The sequence below is a fragment of the Triturus cristatus genome, chromosome 7 (genome assembly GCF_964204655.1).
Source record: "Triturus cristatus chromosome 7, aTriCri1.1, whole genome shotgun sequence".
Lineage (NCBI taxonomy): Eukaryota > Metazoa > Chordata > Amphibia > Caudata > Salamandridae > Triturus > Triturus cristatus.
Window position 1 is genome coordinate 1,876,878,030 of NC_140590.1, and position 21,918 is coordinate 1,876,899,947.

At 46.3% G+C, this 21,918-nt stretch overlaps 1 protein-coding gene across 1 annotated transcript in view; it reads left to right on the forward strand.

The window, feature by feature from the left end:
- The window catches only part of LOC146813587 (erythroid membrane-associated protein-like), a 210,081-nt gene extending 191,382 nt beyond the window's left edge, over positions 1 to 18,699 (forward strand). Inside the window, exon 5 of the mRNA XM_085614778.1 lies at positions 18,051 to 18,699. Within this exon, the coding sequence (XP_085470904.1) occupies positions 18,051 to 18,529 (479 nt within the window). The 3' untranslated portion in view covers positions 18,530 to 18,699. The remainder of the gene's footprint in view (positions 1 to 18,050) is intronic.
- Positions 18,700 to 21,918: the final 3,219 nt, after the last annotated feature.

The window sequence follows — 21,918 nt, forward strand, 5'->3', positions numbered from 1 at the left end:
GCAGTACCAGGGAAGTGTTAGAAACCCCAATGTACCCCAATATAGGCCGATGTAGATTGCGCAACCTTTTACCTACATTTGTCCAACCATTGTTCCACATAACGGTTCTAGTGCTGACCTTTTACCTAGTTAGGTGCTGAAAACATGTTGTGTTGTTTTTCATCAAAAACAAGCTTTATTTATTATGCATGAGGATTTTAGTATACCTGCAGGATTACCAATTTCTGCATAATAACTCTGTACAAGGGTCACAACTACCGTCATCCTTGGCTGACATGCCCACAGTACCATGACACATCTAGGTGGCACCCCTAGGGGTACCTTTCGGGTATATAAATACCACATCTTTGCTGGGCAAGCCAGAGGAGAAAACATCCATGCTGACAGAGGACGCTGAAGTCCCTGCACGCAGACACTCCATCTCGCAGTGGTCTGACATTCCTCGCGGGGTGTCCAACTAAAGACCAATATAGGGTCCTTCATTCTCTCACATCAGGTACTGGGTTGGGACTTTCCTAGGGGGATTCTTGGCTATACACCAACATACATGCTAGGTACACTTAGATACATCTAGTTAGGGTTTCCACCGTAAGAGTACTCGTGGCTGTAGGAGAGTAGGATCTGCTTCACATGGGTACCCCCACTTTTTGCTGGTGTTTCTCTGTTTTTTGACCTTAGTCTGGCTGTGGCCCTGCTAATCAGGCCTACAGCCTAGCTGCTTCCTTTCTAAAATGGTTTGCATGTACATTAGGTACATATCTAATTGGATTCTGGAGTGCCTTATAAGCCCCTAGTATATGGTATACTAGGTACCTAGGGCATAGGTACCTCAGAGGCCTACCAGGGGCTGAAGCATGTATTATGCCACCCCTGGGAAGCACTCCAAAATGGCAGCACAGGTCTGCTACTGCAGCCTGGGTAAGGTTGTGCTTGCACCCCTTACTGTGGTATAGGCTACCTATATCCACCTATATATACAGACACATATAAACCTATAAGTCACTCCTATGGCAGGCCTTGACAATCCTGAAGGCAGAGTGCTTGGTTTTGTGTGAGAGGGTGCCCAAGCATGAGCTGAAACCCCTCTGCAGCTTTTGGAAATACTTCCTTATGGCTGTTCTGTGATACAGTCATACCATATACTCTTAAGTGCATTATAACCTCGCGGTAAATGCTAACTTTGGAATGGCTGCATCAAAACATTTTGTGTTTGGTGTCAAACATCTTGGAATACTACCCCCCCCCCCCTGCCAGTTCTGGCGGCAGGGGTAGCTTTCCACCCTTCTAGAGGGAGAGACATGTTCACACTGGTCTAACCCGGTAGGACCTTCTTGAGCCCCGGCATCACAAAATGAATGCCTCTGCCACAGACATGGGTCTGGCCTCCTGCTGCTGACCGAAACTCCGGCAGGGGAGGCCTGGACAATTGGTTTCCTGTCGAAGGGTTTTAGTTCCCAGTCTGGCCCTGCAGAGATCAAGACATGGGGTGGAGGGAACATTAGCACCAGGACAGGAGAGCACATCATTACCAGTGATGAAGGGTGAACCAGTGGAAGGGTTGGAACACTGTGTGTTGTGGGCAGAGCAGTGCATAGGTGGGACTTTGGGTGGGACAGTGGCTTGTCTGAGGTCACACAGGTTGTCAGTAACTCTCTCTGCAGTGCTGGGGTCTCTGGGTGACAAATGCAAAAAGAACAATTGATGTACAGAATGCAGAGCAATGTCATACATTCACCCCAGTACAGAGATCTGGGCCTAAATCCATCATTTTTTTGCTCACCATGCCATTCCAGTTTAGACCCAGCCATATGAAAATCAGTCTTGACCCTGCGAGGAACAGTGACTTGTCTGAGGTCACACACTGTGTGATTACCTCTCTCTGCAGTGCTGGGTTCTCTGGGTGGGACAGTGACTTATCTGAGGTCACACAGTGTGTCAGTAACTCTTTCTCCCCTCAGCAGTCCTGGGGTCTCTGGGTGGGACAGTGACTTGTCTGAGGTCACACGGTGTGTCATTAACCCTCTTTCATCTCTCTGCAGTGCTGTCATTGACCCTCACACATTTCTCTGCAGTGCTGGGGTCTCTGAGGGTGGGACAGTGACTTGTCTGAGGTCACACAGTGTGTCATTGACCCTCTCTCATCTCTCTGCAGTGCTGGGGTCTCTGGGTGGGACAGTGACTTGTCTGACATCACTCAGTGTGCCACTAATTCTCTTTCATCTCTCTGCAGTGCTGGGGTCTTTGGTAGGGACAGTGACTTGTCTAAGGTCACACAGTGTGTCATTGACCCTCTCTCATCTCCCTGCAGTTCTGGGGTCTCTGAGGGTGGGACAGTGACTTGTCTGAGGTCACATAGTGTGTCATTAACCCTCTCTCATCTCTCTGGAGTGCTGGGGCCTCTGAGTGTGGGACTGTGACTTGTCTGAGGTCACACAGTGTGTCATTAACCCTCTCTCATCTCTCTGCAGTGCCGGGGTCTCTGAGGGTGGGACAGTGACTTGTCTGAGGTCACACAGTGTGTCATTAACCCTCTCTTATATTGCTGCAGTGCTGGGGCATCTGAGGGTGGGACAGTGACTTGTCTGAGGTCACACAGTGCGTCATTAACCCTCTCTCATCTCTCTGCAGTGCCGGGGTCTCTCAGGGTGGGACAGTAACTTGTCTGAGGTCACACAGTGTGTCATTAACCCTGTCTCATCTCTCGGCAGTGCTTGGTCTCTTGGTGGGGCAGTGACTTGTCTAAGGTCACACAGTGTGTCATTAACCCTCTTTCATCTCTCTGCAGTGCTGGGGTCTCTGGGTGGGACAGTGACTTGTCTGAGGTCACACAGTGTGTAATTAACCTGCTCTCATCTCTCTGCAGTGCTGGGGTCTCTGGGTGGGACAGTGACTTGTCTGAGGTCACACAGTGTGTCATTGACCCTCTCTCATCTCCCTGCAGTTCTGCGGTTTCTGAGGGTGGGACAGTGACTTGTCTGAGGTCACACAGTGTGTCATTAACCCTCTTTCATCTCTCTGCAGTGCTGGGGTCTCTTAGGGTGGGACAGTAACTTGTCTGAGGTCACACAGTGTGTCATTAACCCTCTCTCATCTCTCTGCAGTGCTGGGGTCTCTGAGTGGGACAGTGACTTGTCTGAGGTCACACAGTGTGTCATTAACCCTCTCTCATCTCTCTGCAGTGCTGGGGCCTCTGAGGGTGGGACAGTGACTTGTCTGAGGTCACACAGTGTGTCATTAACCCTCTTTCATCTTTCTGCAGTGCTGGGATCTCTGGGTGGGACAGTGACTTGTCTGAGGTCACACAGTGTGTCATTAACCTGCTCTCATCTCTCTGCAGCGCTTGGTCTCTTGGTGAGACAGTGGCTTGTCTGAGGTCACACAGTGTGTCATTAACCCTCTTTCATCTCTCTGCAGTGCTGGGGTCTCTGGGTGGGACAGTGACTTGTCTGAGGTCACACAGTGTGTCATTAACCCTCTCTCATCTCTCTGCAGTGCTTGGTCTCTTGGTGGGACAGTGGCTTGTCTGAGGTCACACAGTGTGTCATTAACCCTCTTTCATCTCTCTGCAGTGCTGGCGTCTCTGGGTGGGACAGCGACTTGTCTGAGGTCACACAGTGTGTCATTAACCCTCTCTCGTCTCTCTGTAGTGCTGAGGTCTCTGGGTGGGACAGTGACTTGTCTGAGGTCACACAGTGTGTCATTGACCCTCTCTCATCTCTCTGCAGTGCTGGGGTCTCTGGGTGTGGCAGTGACTTGTCTGAGGTCACACAGTGTGTCATTAACTCTATCTCCTCTCCCTTCAGTGCTGGGGTCTCTGGGTGGGACAGTGACTTGTCTGAGGTCACACAGTGTGTCATTAACTCTCTTCTCCCTGCAGTGCTGGGGTCTCTGGGTGGGACAGTGACTTGTCTAAGGTCACACAGTGTGTCATTACCTTTCTCTCCTCTCTCTGCAGTGCTGTGGTCTCTGGGTGGGACAGTGACTTGTCTGAGGTCACACAGTGTGTCATTACCTCTCTCTCCTCTGTCTGCAATGCTGGGGTCTCTGGGTGGGACAGTGACTTGTCTGAGGTCACACAGTGTGTCATCACCTCTCTTTCCTCTCTCTGCAGTACTGTTGTCTCTGGGCTGGACAGTGAGTTGTCTAAGGTCACACAGTGTGTCATTAACTCTCCTCTCCCTGCAGTGCTGGGGTCTCTTCGTGGGACAGTGACTAGTCTAAGGTCACACAGTGTGTCATTACCAATCTCTCCTCTCTCTGCAATCCTGGGGTCTCTGGGTGGGACAGTGACTTGTCTGATGTCACACAGTGTGATATTACCTCTCTCTCATCTGTCTGCAGGGCTAGGATCTCTGGGCGGGGCAGTGACTTGTCTGAGGTCACACGGTGTGTCATTAACTCTCTCTCCTCTCCCTGCAGTGCTGGGGTCTCTGGGTGGGACAGTGACTTGTCTAAGGTCACATTGCTGGAGCAGAGTTTTCAGTTTGAAAATTCGTTGGCTTTTGAAGCTCTGGCATGTCTATTCGTTATATTAATTTATTAATCATTAATAATTAATTATTTGTCTTGTGCAAGTATGTTTATATTAATCAATCCGTTTGTTTTAATAAGAGAGAGTTATACGTGGGTACGCATAAATGTGCTGTTTTAAAATAACGTGCGCGTTTTCATGTTTAAACGTTGCTGTGTGCTGTTTATTTTTGAGCACAAAACGCTTTCCGAATTAATGCTTTTCTATGTTGCAAGAGCTAGATAAATACATACACATAAGGGTATTAGTGGGGTTAACACTGTTTAATCACTATGCTGTAGTAACGTTGTTTTGTTTCTTTTAATTAAGATGGTCTATTGTGGCCTATGGTGGCCTAGAAAAAGATGGCCGATTTTGTAAGCCTGGCCTCGATTTATAATATGAAAAACTGTGATGGGAGAGAGCCCTGCTGAATATGGTCCTGAAGTCAGCTGACCACAGTCCTTGCTTGCCTTGTTAAATTTCCATGAGGACATCAGCAGCTTGGGTAATCTTCGAGTGAAATGGAACGTCCTTGGCAGTCTTGGGAAACAAAGGAGCCTTAGAGAAAAACTCTGAACTGTGGCTTGATTGCCGAGGAGAAGTAGAACTAACAAGATACATTTTTGTTTCTTGGTTCCTGTTCCGTAGTCTTTATTTTGTGAACTTTCCTGAGCGGAGATTTTCAAATGTAGCGATGCTACATCCTTTCCTTCTCGCTCTGCTCAGCAGGTCCGGCGGACATTACAACTTTTTTATGCTTTCCAATGTATCTTTCCTTTGTTTTAGACACTATAAGAAATGTTAGCCTAGAGAGGGTTCTTGCCACTTGCCATTTGCCTTTGCCGCGTACCGAATCTGCGTTGCTGAGGATCGATGCTGAAAGGACTTCGTCTTGAGAGACTTTTACCGAGAGACTTGTCCTGACCCGTTCTGACATTTAGCTAGAATAGGTAACTATGAGAAAATGATTTACTCTGATTGATTTTCCTTTGACTAATTTTAGATAAAGCAATATAATTTTAAACATGGTGTTGGATATTCTTTCTTGTCAATTTCTTATTGAGTACTATATTTTGATTATTGTTGTATAGATTATGTTTATGGACAGTCACAATAACCAGGTCTTATCGGCCTCGATATAGATGCAGGGTGTTTAGGAGTTTTCTTTCCACAGGTTTATTGCTGGTAGAGTATTTGAGCGTATGTTAGTGAAATGGGCCCTAGCGTATGATGAATGCATGTGCGTGTAACTGTGAGATTACTCTATCCGTGGTAGTGGGAATATTATACACGCCCTGATCTCTATCAATTTCCTGGTAGCAGAGGATGGTTATTGATGATTGTCTTGATCTGATAAGATTGCTTGTACATTAGCTTATTGATTATTGATTATTGGTTGATGTTGGTATATGTACTAATACTATATGTTGGAGTCGTAATGTTGAGTTATATGTAGTGCTTCTGGAACTTGGAAGCTGGTAGCAGTTCCGTAGAAGGGCAGAGGGAAGTATATGCTGCTCTCGGGAAAGACGGAATTGTAAGGAATAACGTGTGACAATTGAAGTTGCGCGTCACATTGTCTGGGTTCGGAATCAGTGACATTGTCGTATGTTACTATTAGAATATATTTATGGTGTATAAGGAGTGTGTATGGTAGTGAAGGTTATCTGTGAAACTCTGGTCTTAAGTCCCAGGGATCCGTAAGGATTACCGTTAAAGCTTATTGCGGGGGAAGTAATAGGTATTCTCTGAGCTTGTTTGAGGAACTGGGCAGGGGAAAGCTGCTTAGTTGATGTATGTTATAATTCTGTAGTGGGACAGATTGTGCGCTGTTCTCGGGAAGCAGGATTCTGTGTAAATGTACTATATTTTTCTTGTATGGATGTGCGTGGATGCATATACATTTAATTGATTGTAAGACTCTTTGGACAAGTCCTAGAGGAAACAGTTAAGGGATGTATGAAAGTTTGTTGACTCTTGAGAAATAGACTCTCTTTTACTATTCTGTGGTTAGCGAAGCAGACAATGGAGATGTTTTTATGTTGTAACTAATAGATTTTGTAGAAATTTTGACACGAAGTCTACTGAGAAGATTTTGTAAAGGAGGGGTAGACGAGTGACAGAAGACAGGAGACAAGCGACTGCAGCGACTGTTGACGTCAGAAAGACCGCGCTCTGATTGGATAGTGGATCAGAATAGGGTTCGCGCTAGGATTGGTGCGTTGGTGTGAGCCGCGCAAGGATTGGAAGAGCTATTTAGTGACGTACACGTTCCAGGATTGGTGCGTTAGTGTGAGTCGCGCTGTTATTGGTTGAAAGCTTGTATTGTATATTTATAATACGGAAAGAGTAGAGAGTTTTGGTAAACGCTAAAATGTATTACCAAGAAGAGAAAAAGAAGAAAACATTTTTTGGAAAAATTAAAAAATGGTTTAACAAGGATAAAGATGTTAAGACAAGAGAGGGTGAGTTGCTACCTCCAGCGAAAACACCTGCATCCTTCATGGCTGCGAAATATGGGTTTCATACCTGTATATGGTTGGAGAATTGGGTTAGGTACACTAAAGAAGATGGTGTTCTAGCATTTCCAGAACATGGTTCATTTAATCTGGCCGTGTTGAGAAATTTACGGGAAAAGATGTTATGTCTAGACCCGAAACCAAGACCTACACAGTTTGAGGCTTTAGTGGAATGGGAAGAGGAAGTTCATGAGCGAGAAAAACAGAGATCTGGAGGGTACTATAGGTACATGTTTGGGAGGAGACATGATCGTGAGACTCATCATGATCGAATGAAAAGGTGGCGAGATGCTAGTATGTCAGAGGGATTATATCCGATGAGAACAGTTGAAGGAGGAGCAGAAAGGGTTCCTGAGTCAGAAATGAGAAGATATGGAGAGTATGAGGATGAGGTCTTGAATGACATGATTTACAAGAGACCACCTCCATATAGACCAGAACCAGATGAGAGTACACCAGTTGTTTCTCCGATAAGAGATACAGTTTGTATTATTGAGACAGAAAAAGTGACACCTGAATCAAGAGGTAGTAATTCTTTCAGGGAGAGAGAGAATCGAGGTAGTGATGAAAATGCCAGACAATTAGCCAGAACCACAACAGAGCTGACTGAGAAAATTAGAAAGTTAACGAAGAATCTGGAAGCTGTTACGGTGCCTGTAACTATAGGTCCGGTTATTCCTGTATTTGACAAACAGAGGACAGGTGAAAATGGACTGGTGGTTCCATATGTTGGGAATAATTTGACAAATTCAGTTGGTCCTTCAGGAGATTCGGGTAAAAGAACAGAAAGAAGTGACCTGAGACAAACCAGACATGACACATGTAGTGAAATACTGGATGCTAGTGAACCTAGTTGTTCGGGGATGCCAATTTTAGAACCGCAGAAAAGAGTGGTTCCAGTGAGAAAAACTGCTGAAATAACAGTTGAAGATTTGAATGATTGGATGAAGGTTCTTCAGAAAAAGGATAAAGATTCACAAGTAATTGATGTGGCTAGGTTACGTATAGAATTAGAAGAGCTTGTTACAGGAACAGTTCCAACAGAAATTCTGAAGAGTCATCATGATGGTGAGTTAATGTTTATGTGCAAGAACATCACCTGGAGAGCAAGGAATACACATGACAGGCTAAGAGCGATAGCGAATGAGCAGGGAGTTGACATTGATAAAGTGAAAGCTTTACAAAAAACCTACAGGATGGATTTTACAGAGAAGGATATTGAAAACTTGAATGCTACTGGTAGAACAGGACAGATTAAGGAAATGGTAGCATTATTGCGAAGATGGGGTGATGTAGAAAAGTGGAAGGATAGGTGGTATAAGAAAAGAGAGGAATCTGAAGATAGAACAACTTATTCAGCATTTCCAGTGAGAGAAAAAGAGAAACCAGTGGATAATTATCCTATGAGAGAAATACCTGGAGGAGGATATGTACATGTTCCATGGACCAGACAGGATATTTTATCATTTACGAATGATTTCCCTCGATTGAGAGAAAAGCCCGTCGAGTAGTATAGGCAGGTAGATAGGTTTGTGAAATTGTCAAAAGTGCTGTGGGTTGACCTGAATAGTCTGTTTGATATAATTGTTCCAGCAGACTTGTGGACTGAGTGTAAAATAGTTGTGAGTTGGCCTACTGAGGAATATCCAAGAGATCCAAGAACAGGGGCACCAGATCCAGAAGTAATGAGAAAGTATGATCAGGTGATGGTATACCTGAAGAGTAAAGTTCCTGCAAAAGAGACAGACTGGGTAAAAATAGATCGAACACAACAGGAAGCAAAAGAATCGGTTCATGCTTTTTACGAGAGGCTGATACTGGCATTTAAACAATTCAGTGGAGATGAACACCTGGGTGACAAAGATTTGAGTCATTTTGTATACAGATTTGTATATGGCCTTAGACCTGAAATTGGTGAGAGAATTCGTGAGCATACAGTGGATTGGCAGAGTAAGAAAGTAGATGAGATTCTGAGACATGCAAAATACTTCAGTGATGAAATTGACGCAAAACAAAGAAAGCTGAAGAAAAAGCAATGTGGGCACAAGTGAAAGTTGCGGAAAGACAGGAAGCACAGTTAGTGGAACAAGCGAATAATCCAGGAAATAATGCAGGGAATAGACCTAGATATGCAGGAAAAGGAAAGGGAAGTCTGGAGGAAGCGAAAAAAAAGTTTCCTTGTCACAATTGTGGCCAATTGGGGCATTGGAGGTCGGAATGTCCTAATCCACCATTAGCGAGTAATGAAAATAAATCCTTAAATCAACAGGTGCAGAACGAAGGAAATAATCAACAGCAGCAACAACAGAAAGTTGTGAGACAGCAGAGTCAAGAGCCAAAACCGCCCTTGCCACAGAATAAAGGGTTGCAAAAGTATAATCAGGATTCAGGATTCTACAATGATGAGCAGGTAAACAAACCAAGACGTTCTAACAAGGTACAACAGTACTTGTTAAAGAGTGAAGGGAGTGAGTCTGAGGGTGATTATTGACGGTGCCGAAGAGAGGAGGAAGAGTGCATACTTGGTGCAACTCTAGAAATAGACCAGGCAGGACCATTTGTGGATGGGAAAATAAATGAGGAGAGTGTTACTTTTTTGGTAGACACAGGTGCGACAAGATCAACTGTCAGGTCAACAGATGTTAGAAATCTTCCTCTCTCGGATGAAGCAATCCAAGTAGTTGGTGTAGCCAATACACAAACCAGAACACGTCTTACTGAACCAGTAAGAGTACAGATAGGGAAATTTTCAGACATGCACAGATTTATTGTCTGTGACACGAGTCCAGTGAATCTGCTAGGTAGGGACTTGTTGTGCAAGATGAACTGCACAATTTTTTGTACACCAGATGGAATAGCTTTTGAGACACCAGATGAGGATGTTTTGTACCGAGTGACTCTAGAGAATAGAGAAAGTGAGTTAATTGGTGCATTTGCTGTGTTTAATCCGGAGGATTTGCCTCGAGAGCTGAGAGACACAGTGAAAAGGGCAGTTTGGGATTTTACTGGAGAGGATGTGGGATTGATGAATAATGTAGATCCAGTGAAAATTGCAGTAAAAGAGGGAATTACATATCCTAACATTCCTCAGTACAAAATGACACCAGAAATAATTGAAGGGATAACTCCTATAATTGAGAAAATGATTCAGCAAGGAGTCCTGAGAGAACTACTGAGTAGTCCGTGTAATTCACCGATAATAGGACTAAAAAAGCCTAATGGGAAATTTAGGATTGTGCAGGATCTGAGAAAAGTTAATCAAATTGTGGTGGCATGTTGTCCTATTGTGCCAAATCCGTCAGTGATCCTGTATCAAATTCCACATGATGCTGAGTGGTATACAGTGATTGATTTGTGTCATGCGTTCTTTTCAATACCATTGCATCATGATAGCCAGCCGATTTTTGCATTTAGGTTTGGCCAGCGTATTTTAGCATGGTGTCGTATCCCACAGGGGTATACGGAGAGTCCTTCGATATTCAATCAGTTATTGAAGAGATCGTTGGAAAGTCTGATCATGCCCGAGAGTTCAGTGCTAGTGCAGTATATTGATGACCTACTTGTGGCATCAAAGACACGTGAAGCTTGTGAAGTAGATACCATAGCTTTACTGAATCATCTGGCAGATGGAGGGTTGAAGGTATCTCCAGCCAAATTGCAATTTTGCAAGAAAAAGGTGCATTATCTTGGACACAATATTGAAAAAGGTCTGAGAAAAGTGACTGATGACAGGATCAGAATAATCAGAGAAATGAAAGCTCCAAAAACCCAGAGAGAAGTAAGAATGTTCCTGGGTATGGTGGGATATTGTCGTCAGTGGATAATTAATTTTTCGCTGATAGCAAAGCCACTGATTAAACTGACAAAAAGTGAGATGACAGATCCATTGGATCTAGATGCAGAACAATTGGCAGCATTTGAAGAGCTCAAAAGTAAAATGTGTGAAGCTCCAGCTTTGGGTATGCCTGACTATGAGAAAGAGTTTGAGTTGTACTGCAGTGAGAGAAATGGATGTGCACTTTCAGTGTTAATTCAGAAACATGGATTACTGAGAAGGCCTATTGCGTACTTCTCATCGACATTTGACCCTGTAGCTGTGGGTTTACCAGGTTGTCTGAAATCTGTGGCTGCAACATGCAGAAGCCTGGAACAAAGTGAGGGAATCATAATGGGATATCCTGTAAGGGTATTCGTACCTCATAATGTGGCAATTCTTTTGACAAGAAGCAGAACTCAGTACATGTCACATAGTCGGTTGACTAAATATGAAAATGTGATTCTAGGAGCATCAAATGTGACTCTTGAGAGATGTGTGAATGTGAATCCAGCGACACTCTTGCCAGATGTAGAAAACGTGGGTGTGAAGATGGAAGATGATCATGATTGCTTGGATGTGCTTGAGTACTGTACAGAACCGAGACCAGACATAAGGGATCTTCCCTTGCATGAGAGTGATCATGTGTTGTTTGTGGATGGATCTTGCCTGAGAAATGATAATGGTGTGCTATGTGCAGCATATGCGGTGTGCAAAGTTTCAGAGGTCATGGAGGCATCACCATTGAAAGGAGTGAAATCTGCGCAAGTTGCTGAATTGGTGGCATTGACAAAAGCTTGCGAAATTGGGAAAGATTTGAGGACAACTGTGATGACTGATAGTCAGTATGGATTTGGAGTGGTGCATGATTTTGGCCAGCTTTGGCTACAAAGAGGTTTCTTGACATCGAGTGGAACTCCGATAAAGAATGCTGAAATGATTGGTAAATTGCTTGAGGCGATACAGCTGCCTAAGGAGTTAGCAGTTGTAAAATGTGCTGCCCATGGACAAGGAGAAGATTTTATAACGGTCGGAAACCGTTATGCTAACGATGTTGCGCAATACTGTGCCAAGACAAATCAGTCCATTAATAGGGACAGAGAAGGGGAAATGTCTTTTCTTTCTGTGATGTTTACTAATGTCCTAGAGACCTGGGATGAAGTGAAACAGTTACAAGATGAGGCAGGAGATGAAGAGAAACAAGATTGGGTTAAGGCAGGATGTGCTCCAAGAGAAACAGACCATGTTTGGGTCTACAGAGATGGCAGACCAGTGATGCCCAACTCAATCTTGTCGTCAATGGCAAGGATGTATCATGGCCAAGGACATTTGGGGAGGGATGCGATGGTTAGGTCATTTAAACAAACCTGGTACAATGCAAAGTTCAGGACAATTGCAGAAAGCATCTGTCAAAGGTGTTTAGTTTGTCAGCAATTTAACACTGGGAAAAAGACAGTGGTGAGTCTGGGAACAATAGGCAGAGAAGGAGGTCCTTTTACAAGAATGCAGATTGATTTCATTGAAATGCCCCAAGTAAACAGACTGAGGTATGTTCTAGTGGTAGTCTGTTTGTTTTCAAGGTGGGTGGAAGCTTACCCGACTAGAAGAAATGATGGAATAACGGTGGCAAAGTTACTGTTAAGGAAGTTGATTCCTAGGTACGGATTTCCAGTAACGGTTGAGTCTGATAGAGGTGGACTCTTTCAAAATGAACTCATGGGTTTGATTTGTGAAGCATTGAAAATACAGCAGAAGCTACATTGTGCATACCGACCAGAGGCTTCTGGTGTGGTTGAGCAGATTAATGGCACAATCAAGAATAGAATTGGAAAAATGTGCTTAGCCACTGGCATGAAATGGCCAGATGTTTTACCTCTAGTTCTGATGACTATTAGATCTACTCCAGATAGAACTACTGGCTTGAGTCCGCACGAAATATTAATGGGACGTGCAATGCGCCATGCATTCGTGCCTGTCAATAAGTTGGTGACAATAACTGATGACATGATTTTGGATTACTGTAAAGGCCTGGCTGACGCAGTTCATTCTGTGTTTCACCAGGTTGGAGAAGAAGCTACCACACTTGAGAAGAAGCAAGCCCATGATCTGAGTCCAGGAGACTGGGTGAGGATTAAGGTACACAGAAGAAGAAATTGCTTGATTCCAAGGTGGGGAAGGCCGAGACAAGTCATTCTAACTACGACAACTGCAGTAAAGTGTGCTGGAGTGAAACACTGGGTACATGCAAGTCATACTCTGAGAGTTCCAAACCCAAAAGAAGGGACTGGTAAAGAGTATTTTGAAGAGTCAGATTCCAGTGATGATGAAGATACAGAACCAGTGAGAAAAGAAGCAGAAAAAGCTTCAAGTGAACCACTGCGAGTATCAGAGAAAAGATCAGATTCTGTAAGAGAGCCTGAAGTTTCAAAAAGCAGTGAAGGAAAAAGAAAAGAAAAGAAAAATTTCACAGAGACTACTCCTGAATCGGAAGAGGAGGAGATTGAAGAACCACTTGAGATTATACTTGAAGAAGCAGGGTCAGAAGAAGATAGAGAGGGACAGATTGCGGAAGACCCCCGAGGAGGTGTAGGGAACATTCATGACGAGCTAGGTGAAGGGACAAGTAGACAGCAAGAAGATTGCGTGTCGGAGACCCGAGGAAGGACAGAAGTAGGGAAGTCTCAAATAGTGGTGAAAGAATCTGTGGAGAAAAAGAAAACTGCTAGAAAACGAAAACAGAAGGCACTTGAAACAGAATTGGATGATGAGAATGAACAAACAGAGGGTCGAGTTCTGAGAAAGAGAACTTGGATTGGAGAAAGGAGTGATAAAGAAATAAAGCCGAAAAAGGTTGTGAAAGGAGATCGTTGGCCTAACAACAGAGTTAAGAGGCTGAGATACAGAATAATAAGAGCAAATTCATCAAAAGCTGAACAAGTGAATGAGATATCGAGTCAAAGTTCAAAGGCTGAAGGAGAAGAATCAAAAGAATCAAAAGAACCAGAAGAGATCAAAAGAGTAAGAAAACCTAACCAAAAGTATAGGTCGCCAGAATGGATGTATGTGACGCTGCCTGAAGGTGAAGAGGTGGAAAGTCAAAGAAATCCAGAGGAGACCGTACGAGGAGTGGTTGAGGAAGATACTGGTGAAATCCTGAAAGTACTCTTGACTGACATTGGAGAAGAGTCAGATACTGAGGATTTTGATGTTGGAGATCTAATACAATTTGATGTTGAAGAAATAGAGGTGAAGAATGACAAGTATCCAAACTGAATAAAAGAAGGATTCACTTGGATTAAGTGAACGAAAAGATCATTTGAAGAAACTGGAAAGAAAAGAATTTGAAAAGAATTGTTGAAGATTTTAAAGGTTCAATTTCAGTAGTGGAGTAGTAGAGGTTAAGTCAAGGTAGTAAAATGGCTAACATAGAGGATAATCAAAATAGATGTGCCTTCTTTAAAAGGTGGTGTAGGATGTGCTGCTGCTGTACTGGATTATTAATGCTTCTATGGGGTGTTTTAATTTTGTTAGTTACTTTTAAAGTAGAATTTGAGATGCATACAGAGAATGTGACAAATGTAGAGAAAAATTCGCAAAAAGTAGTTCCGACTAGAATTAGTAATACTTACATACACAAAGATAGGTCAATTAATAATTTTTCTAGTAATGTTTTTTCAAAATTGTTATATGAATATGTGAAAACAATGGAAGTGAGGGATTGCTACGTGTGTATGCAATTACCTGCATCCGTTTCAGAGGGTGTTACTTATCACCATTTACCAGCTACATATGGTATTTCTTGTAGTATTTTAAGTAGTGTTTTTTATTTGTTAGGGAAAGTAGATTATAAGATGTCTAACAGAGATAGTATTTTTGGGCACTTGCCAATGAACAAAGAGCTGAATCCAGCTAAAGAAGCTAACACTTTTGGTGAGATTTTTATTGAAGAAAAAGGATTAACATTAGATTACATTTTTAAGAATAATTTAACTTGCAGTCTGAAAGAAGAGGAGAAAGCTTTCCTGGATATGGTAGAGGAAAGGAGATTGAACATGCAGGAGAAAGCAGGAAAATATAAAGTGAGTGAGACAATTTGGGACATTGAGATGGGAAAAGAGTTGAAAAATGGGGCTAGTCCAACTTTAGCTCTAGATGCACCGCAGAAGGGTAAACTTTGTATTACAAGAAGGAAATCCCAATATGATACATATTTTGTTGGGACTAGTGAGTGCCATGATACATACTTCATTGCAACAGGTTGGGGTTTCAGAGGTGGAGAAGATGCAATTTTTCCAGGAGTGTACTATGTTTGTGGGAACAAGGCTTATTACAAGTTGCCTGACCATTGGTATGGCACGTGTTATGTGGGCCTGGTTTTTCCAAAGATTTTTCATATAGATAAGATAAGAGATGTAGAACATATTAATTTACTAATGCGTTTTAAGAGAGAAACTTGGTCCGAAATTGTGGGTGATATTTTTGGGGTTTTGATTCCAGCAGTGGGAATTTCTTTAAATGCTTATGGAATTCGGAAACTGTCCACAGTGGTTGATCGCTTATCGACAAATACCGCAGGAGGGTTTCTTTTGGTAAATACGGAATTAAGTGCCGTACGTGCCATGTCTATGCAAAATCGACTTGCCCTTGATATTCTATTGGCCAAGGTGGGTGGAGTCTGTGGAATGCTGAAAGTTCAACATTGTTGCACTTACATTCCAGACGAAAGTAAAGACCTGAAGGTCTATATCAAAAATATTACTGATTTGCATGAAGAATTAGTACCACTTGAAGCTGAAGGGTTATGGACTAAAATAGCTAATAAGATGATAGCTGTTAAGGATTTTATTGCAAAAATAGGTAGTACTATTATAGGTAGAATATTGTTTCCTTTAACTTGTATAATTGTTGCTCTATTGATACTGAGATTAGTGTGTGTGTGTTGTAAAAACAGGAGAGGGAAAAAGAAATTGAATAAAGAAAAGAAAAACAAGAGGTTGAAAAGAGAACCACAAGAAATTGAATTGGAGGAATTGAGGGAGAGTGTTTACTTAGAGACAAAGAAGGATGATGAAAGAGTGACTGGTGTGTAATGTTGTGTAAGGAGAAAAAGACATTTCCGGTTTCTCCTAAAATGGGACTAAATTTTCACAATTTTTTTTTTTTTGGGGTTTATTTGGTGATAAAATCACCAAAGGGGGGATTGCTGGAGCAGAGTTTTCAGTTTGAAAATTCGTTGGCTTTTGAAGCTCTGGCATGTCTATTCGTTATATTAATTTATTAATCATTAATAATTAATTATTTGTCTTGTGCAAGCATGTTTATATTAATCAATCCGTTTGTTTTAATAAGAGAGAGTTATACGTGGGTACGCATAAATGTGCTGTTTTAAAATAACGTGCGCGTTTTCATGTTTAAACGTTGCTGTGTGCTGTTTATTTTTGAGCACAAAACGCTTTCCGAATTAATGCTTTTCTATGTTGCAAGAGCTAGATAAATACATACACATAAGGGTATTAGTGGGGTTAACACTGTTTAATCACTATGCTGTAGTAACGTTGTTTTGTTTCTTTTAATTAAGATGGTCTATTGTGGCCTATGGTGGCCTAGAAAAAGATGGCCGATTTTGTAAGCCTGGCCTCGATTTATAATATGAAAAACTGTGATGGGAGAGAGCCCTGCTGAATATGGTCCTGAAGTCAGCTGACCACAGTCCTTGCTTGCCTTGTTAAATTTCCATGAGGACATCAGCAGCTTGGGTAATCTTCGAGTGAAATGGAACGTCCTTGGCAGTCTTGGGAAACAAAGGAGCCTTAGAGAAAAACTCTGAACTGTGGCTTGATTGCCGAGGGGAAGTAGAACTAACAAGATACATTTTTGTTTCTTGGTTCCTGTTCCGTAGTCTTTATTTTGTGAACTTTCCTGAGCGGAGATTTTCAAATGTAGCGATGCTACATCCTTTCCTTCTCGCTCTGCTCAGCAGGTCCGGCGGACATTACAACTTTTTTATGCTTTCCAATGTATCTTTCCTTTGTTTTAGACACTATAAGAAATGTTAGCCTAGAGAGGGTTCTTGCCACTTGCCATTTGCCTTTGCCGCGTACCGAATCTGCGTTGCTGAGGATCGATGCTGAAAGGACTTCGTCTTGAGAGACTTTTACCGAGAGACTTGTCCTGACCCGTTCTGACATTTAGCTAGAATAGGTAACTATGAGAAAATGATTTACTCTGATTGATTTTCCTTTGACTAATTTTAGATAAAGCAATATAATTTTAAACATGGTGTTGGATATTCTTTCTTGTCAATTTCTTATTGAGTACTATATTTTGATTATTGTTGTATAAATTATGTTTATGGACAGTCACAATAACCAGGTCTTATCGACCTCGATATAGATGCAGGGTGTTTAGGAGTTTTCTTACCACAGGTTTATTGCTGGTAGAGTATTTGAGCGTATGTTAGTGAAATGGGCCCTAGCGTATGATGAATGCATGTGCGTGTAACTGTGAGATTACTCTATCCGTGGTAGTGGGAATATTATACACGCCCTGATCTCTATCAACACAGTGTGTCATTAACTCTCTCTGCAGTGCTGTGGTCTCTGGGTGGGACAGAGACTTGTCTGAGGTCACACAGTGTGTCATTACCTCTCTCTCCTTTCTCTGCAGTGCTGCTGTCTCTGGGCTGGACAGTGACTTGTCTGAGGTCACACAGTGTGTCATTACCTCTCTCTACTCTCTCTGCAGTGCTTCTGTCTCTGGGCTGGACAGTGACTTGTCTGAGGTCACACAGTGTGTCAGTAACTCTCTCCTCTCTCTGCAGTGCTGCTGTCTCTGGGCTGGACAGTGACTTGTCGGAGGTCACACAGTGTGTCATTAACTCTCCTCTCCCTGCAGTGCTGGGGTCTCTGGGTGGGACAGTGACTAGTCTAAGGTCACACAGTGTGTCATTAAACCTCTCTCATATCTCTGTAGTGCTGAGGTCTCTGGGTGGGACAGTGGCTTGTCTAAGGTCACACAGTGTGTCATTACCTCTCTCTACTCTCTCTGCAGTGCTGGGGTCTCTGGGTGGGACAGTGACATGTCTGAGGTCACACAGTGTGTCATTAACTCTCTCTCATCTCTCTGCAGTGCTGGGGTCTCTGGGCTGGATCTTGACTTGCCTGAGGTCACACAGTGTGTCATTAACTCTCTTCTCTCTCTGCAGCGCTGGTGACTCTGGATCCAGACAGGGCTAATGAGGACCTGGTGCTGTCCGAGGACGGGAGACGTCTGAAATGGGCAGACAAGCCCAACAGATTTACTGTCATTTCCTCTGTGCTGGGGCGGGAGGGGTTCACCTCAGGGAGGCATTACTGGGAGGTGCAGCAGCTGCAGGGGTGGGTGGATGTGGGGGTCGCAGGAGAGGCTCTGAGAGGGGGGAGGGTAAGTGGTAGGTTACCTGATTGCGAGTTCGTGGGTGCGCCTTCTTATGGTCGGAACTTGACCTTCACCTTCTCTCCCTCCCCCCTGTCCGCCCGTCCGCTCCCCCAGAAGCTGGGGCTCTACCTGGACTATGAGGGGGGGCGGGTCTCCTTGTACAACGCAGACACTTTGAAGCATCTCTGCACCTTCAAGTGGAACTTCACCGGGGGGGTGCACCCCTACTTCGAGCTCGGGGCTCAGACAGAGCTGCGCCTGGTGTAACAGAGCCCCCCTCAGCCCCCCTCAGACCCCCCACCCCCTCAGTAACAGGGCAGAGGCAGACAGGAGCCCTCTTTGATTTCCTGCTTCTCCTGGTATTAACCCCCCTTAACTGGGGGCTGCCCCCCTATTTCTTCCACTGCCCCGGGACAGACCGCCCCCCTTGCGGGGTCCACAACTACTTTCACCTGGGGGGTGCAGCGCTGCCATGTTATTCCGCAATACCATGTGGACACACGAAGGAGGGGGGAGTGGAAGACGTCCCCCAGGGAGGGAGGGAGCGGGGAGCTGGAGATGTCCCGAGGGAGGGGTAGATGACCCCGAGGGAAGGGGGAAAGGGAGATGTCCCAAGGAGGGAGGGGGAGCAGGAGATGTCGCTGGCGGGGCGGGAGATGTCCCTGAGGGAGGGGGGAGTGGGATATGCCCCCCCCCAGTGAGGGAGAAGAGGGAGATGTCTCCAACGGAGGTGGGAATGGGAGGTGTCCCCAAGGACAGAGGGTGGAGTGTGAGATGTCCCCAAGGGTGGGGAGCTGGAGATGTCCCAGAGGGAGGGGAAAAAGGAGATGTTTCCAAGGGAGGGGGAGCAGGATATGTCCTTTAGAGAGGGGGAAGCAGGATATGTCCCAGAGGGAGGGGGGGCGTGAGATGTCACCCAGGGAAGGGGGAGCAGGAGATGTCACCAAGGAGGGAGGGGGAGTGGAAGATGTCCTCCAGGGAGAGGGAGCAGGAGATGTCCCTGATGAGTGAGGGGAAGCGGGAGATGTCCCGAGGAGGGAGTGGAGAGGTGGAGAGGGAGATAGCCCCCGGGAGGGGGGGGGGGCGGGAGATGTCTCTGAGGCAGGTGGAGCGGCAGAAGTCCCGGGGGGAGGGGGGTGGTAGATGGCCCAGAGAGAGGGAGGAGTGGGAAATGTCCCTGAGGGAGGGGAAGCGGGAGAAGTCCCAGACAGAGTGGGGGAGCAGCAGATGTCGCCAAGGGAGGGAGGAGCGAGAGATGTCCCTGAGGAGGGAGGATATGCGGGAGATGTCCTCCAGGAAGGGGGGAGCGGGAGATGTCCCGCAGATAGAGGGTAGCGGGAGATGTCCCTGAGGAGGGAGGGGGTGCAGGAGATGTGTCTAGGGGAGGGGGAGAGGGAGATGTCACCATGGGAGGGGCTAGCGTGAGATGTTCCCGAGGAGGGAGAAGGAGCAGGAGATGTGTCTGTGGGAGGGGGAGAGGGAGATGTACCCATAGGAGGGGGTAGCTGGAGATGTCCCTTAGGAGGGAGGGGAAACAGTCAATGTCTCCCAGGATGTGAGGAGAGGGAGATGTTCTCAAGCGAAGGGTGTGCGGGAGATGCCCCTGAGGGAGGTAGCAGCTGGACATGTCCCAGAGAGAGGGAGAAGTTGGAGATGTCCCTGATGGAGGGAGGCATGAGTGGGAGATGTCCCTAAGGGAGGGGGGTATGGGAGATCTCCCTGAGGACGGAGGAGGGAGCAGGAGATGTCCCCGATGAGGGAAGGGGGAGCGGGAGATGTCCCTAAGGAGGGGAGTGCAGGAGATGTTCCAGTGGGAGGGGGGAATGAGAGATGTCCCAAGGGAGGAGGGAGCTGGAGATGTACCCGAGGAAGGGGGGGCGGATAATGTCCTTAAGGAGGGGAGGCAGGAGATGTCCCAAGGGAGCGGGAGATGTGCCCAAGGGAGGGGGGAGCAGGAGATGGCCTGAGAGAGGGGGAGGGAAAGTTGTCCCAAGGATGGATGGGTGAGCGTGAGCTGTCTCGGTGCCAGGGGGAGGGGGGGAAATCCCAGAGGGAGGTGAGAACTGGAGATGTCCTGAGAGAGGGGGAGGGAGAGTTTTCCCAAGGGTGGATGGGTGAGCATGAGATGTCCCGGTGCCAGGGGGAGAAGTCCCAGAGGGACTGGGAAGTGGGTGATGTCCCCGAGGGAGGTGAGAACTGGAGATGTCCCAGAGAGAGGGAGGAGTTGGAGTTGTCCCTGAGGGAGGGAGAGCGGGAGATGGCCCTGAGGGAGTGGGGGAATGGTAGATGTCTCCAAGGATGGGGGAGCAACAGATTTCCCAGAGGGAGGGGGAGCGGGAGATGTCCCTGAGGAGGGAGGATGTGCAGGAGATGTCCTCCAGGAAGGGGGGAGCGGGAGATGTCTCCAGGGAGGGGGTTTCAGGAGATGACCCTGAGGAGAGAGGGGGAGCAGGAGATGTGTCTGGGGGAGGGGGAGCGGGAGATGTCCCCCAGGATGTGAGGAGCAGGAGATGTCCAAGAGGGATGTGGGAGCGGGAGATGTCCTCAAGCGAAGTGTATGGGAGATGTCCCTGAGGGAGGGGGGAGCAGGTGATGTCCCTGAGAGAGGGGGAGCGGGAGATGTCCTTGAGAAAGGGGGGAGCGGGAGATGTCCCTGAGGGAGGGAGGAGCGGGAGTTGTCAATGAGGGAGGGGGGAGCGGGAGATGTCCCCCAGGGAAGGGGTTTCGGGAGATGACCCTGAGGAGGGAGGGGAACAGGAGATGTGTCTAGGGGAGGGGGAGAGGGAGATGTCCCCATGGGAGGAACTAGCGGGAGATGTCCCTGAGGAGAGAGGGGGAGCAGGAGATGTGTCTGGGGGAGGGGGAGAGGGAGATGTACCCATAGGAGGGAGGGGAAACAGTCAATGTCTCCCAGGAAGAGAGGAGCGGGAGATGTTCTCAAGCGAAGGGTGTGCGGGAGATGCCCCTGAGGGAGGTAGCAGCTGGACATGTCCCAGAGAGAGGGAGAAGTGGGAGATGTCCCTGATGGAGGGAGGCATGAGTGGGAGATGTCCCTAAGGTAGGGGGTATGGGAGATCTCCCTGAGGACGGAGGAGGGAGCAGGAGATGTCCCCGAGGAGGGAAGGGGGAGCGGGAGATGTCCCTAAGGAGGGAAGGGGGAGCGGGAGATGTCCCTAAGGAGGGGAGTGCAGGAGATGTTCCAGAGGGAGGGGGAATGGGAGATGTCCCCAGGGAGGAGGGAGCTGGAGATGTACCCGAGGAAGGGGGGGGCGGATAATGTCCTTAAGGAGGGGAGGCAGGAGATGTCCCAAGGGAGGGGGAGATGTGCCCAAGGGAGGGGGGAGCAGGAGATGTCCTGAGAGAGGGGGAGGGAAAGCTGTCCCAAGGATGGCTGGGTGAGCGAGAGATGTCTCAGTGCCAGGGGGAGGGGGGGAAGTCCCAGAGGGAGGTGGGAAATGGAGATGTCCCAGAGAGAGGGAGGAGTTGGAGATGTCCCTGAGGGAGGGAGGAGCGGGAGTTGTCCCTGAGGGAGCGGGAGATGGCCCTGAGGGAGTGGGGGAATGGTAGATGTCTCCAAGGATGGGGGGACAACAGATTTCCCAGAGGGAGGGGGAGCGGGAGATGTCCCTGAGGAGGGAGGATGTACGAGAGATGTC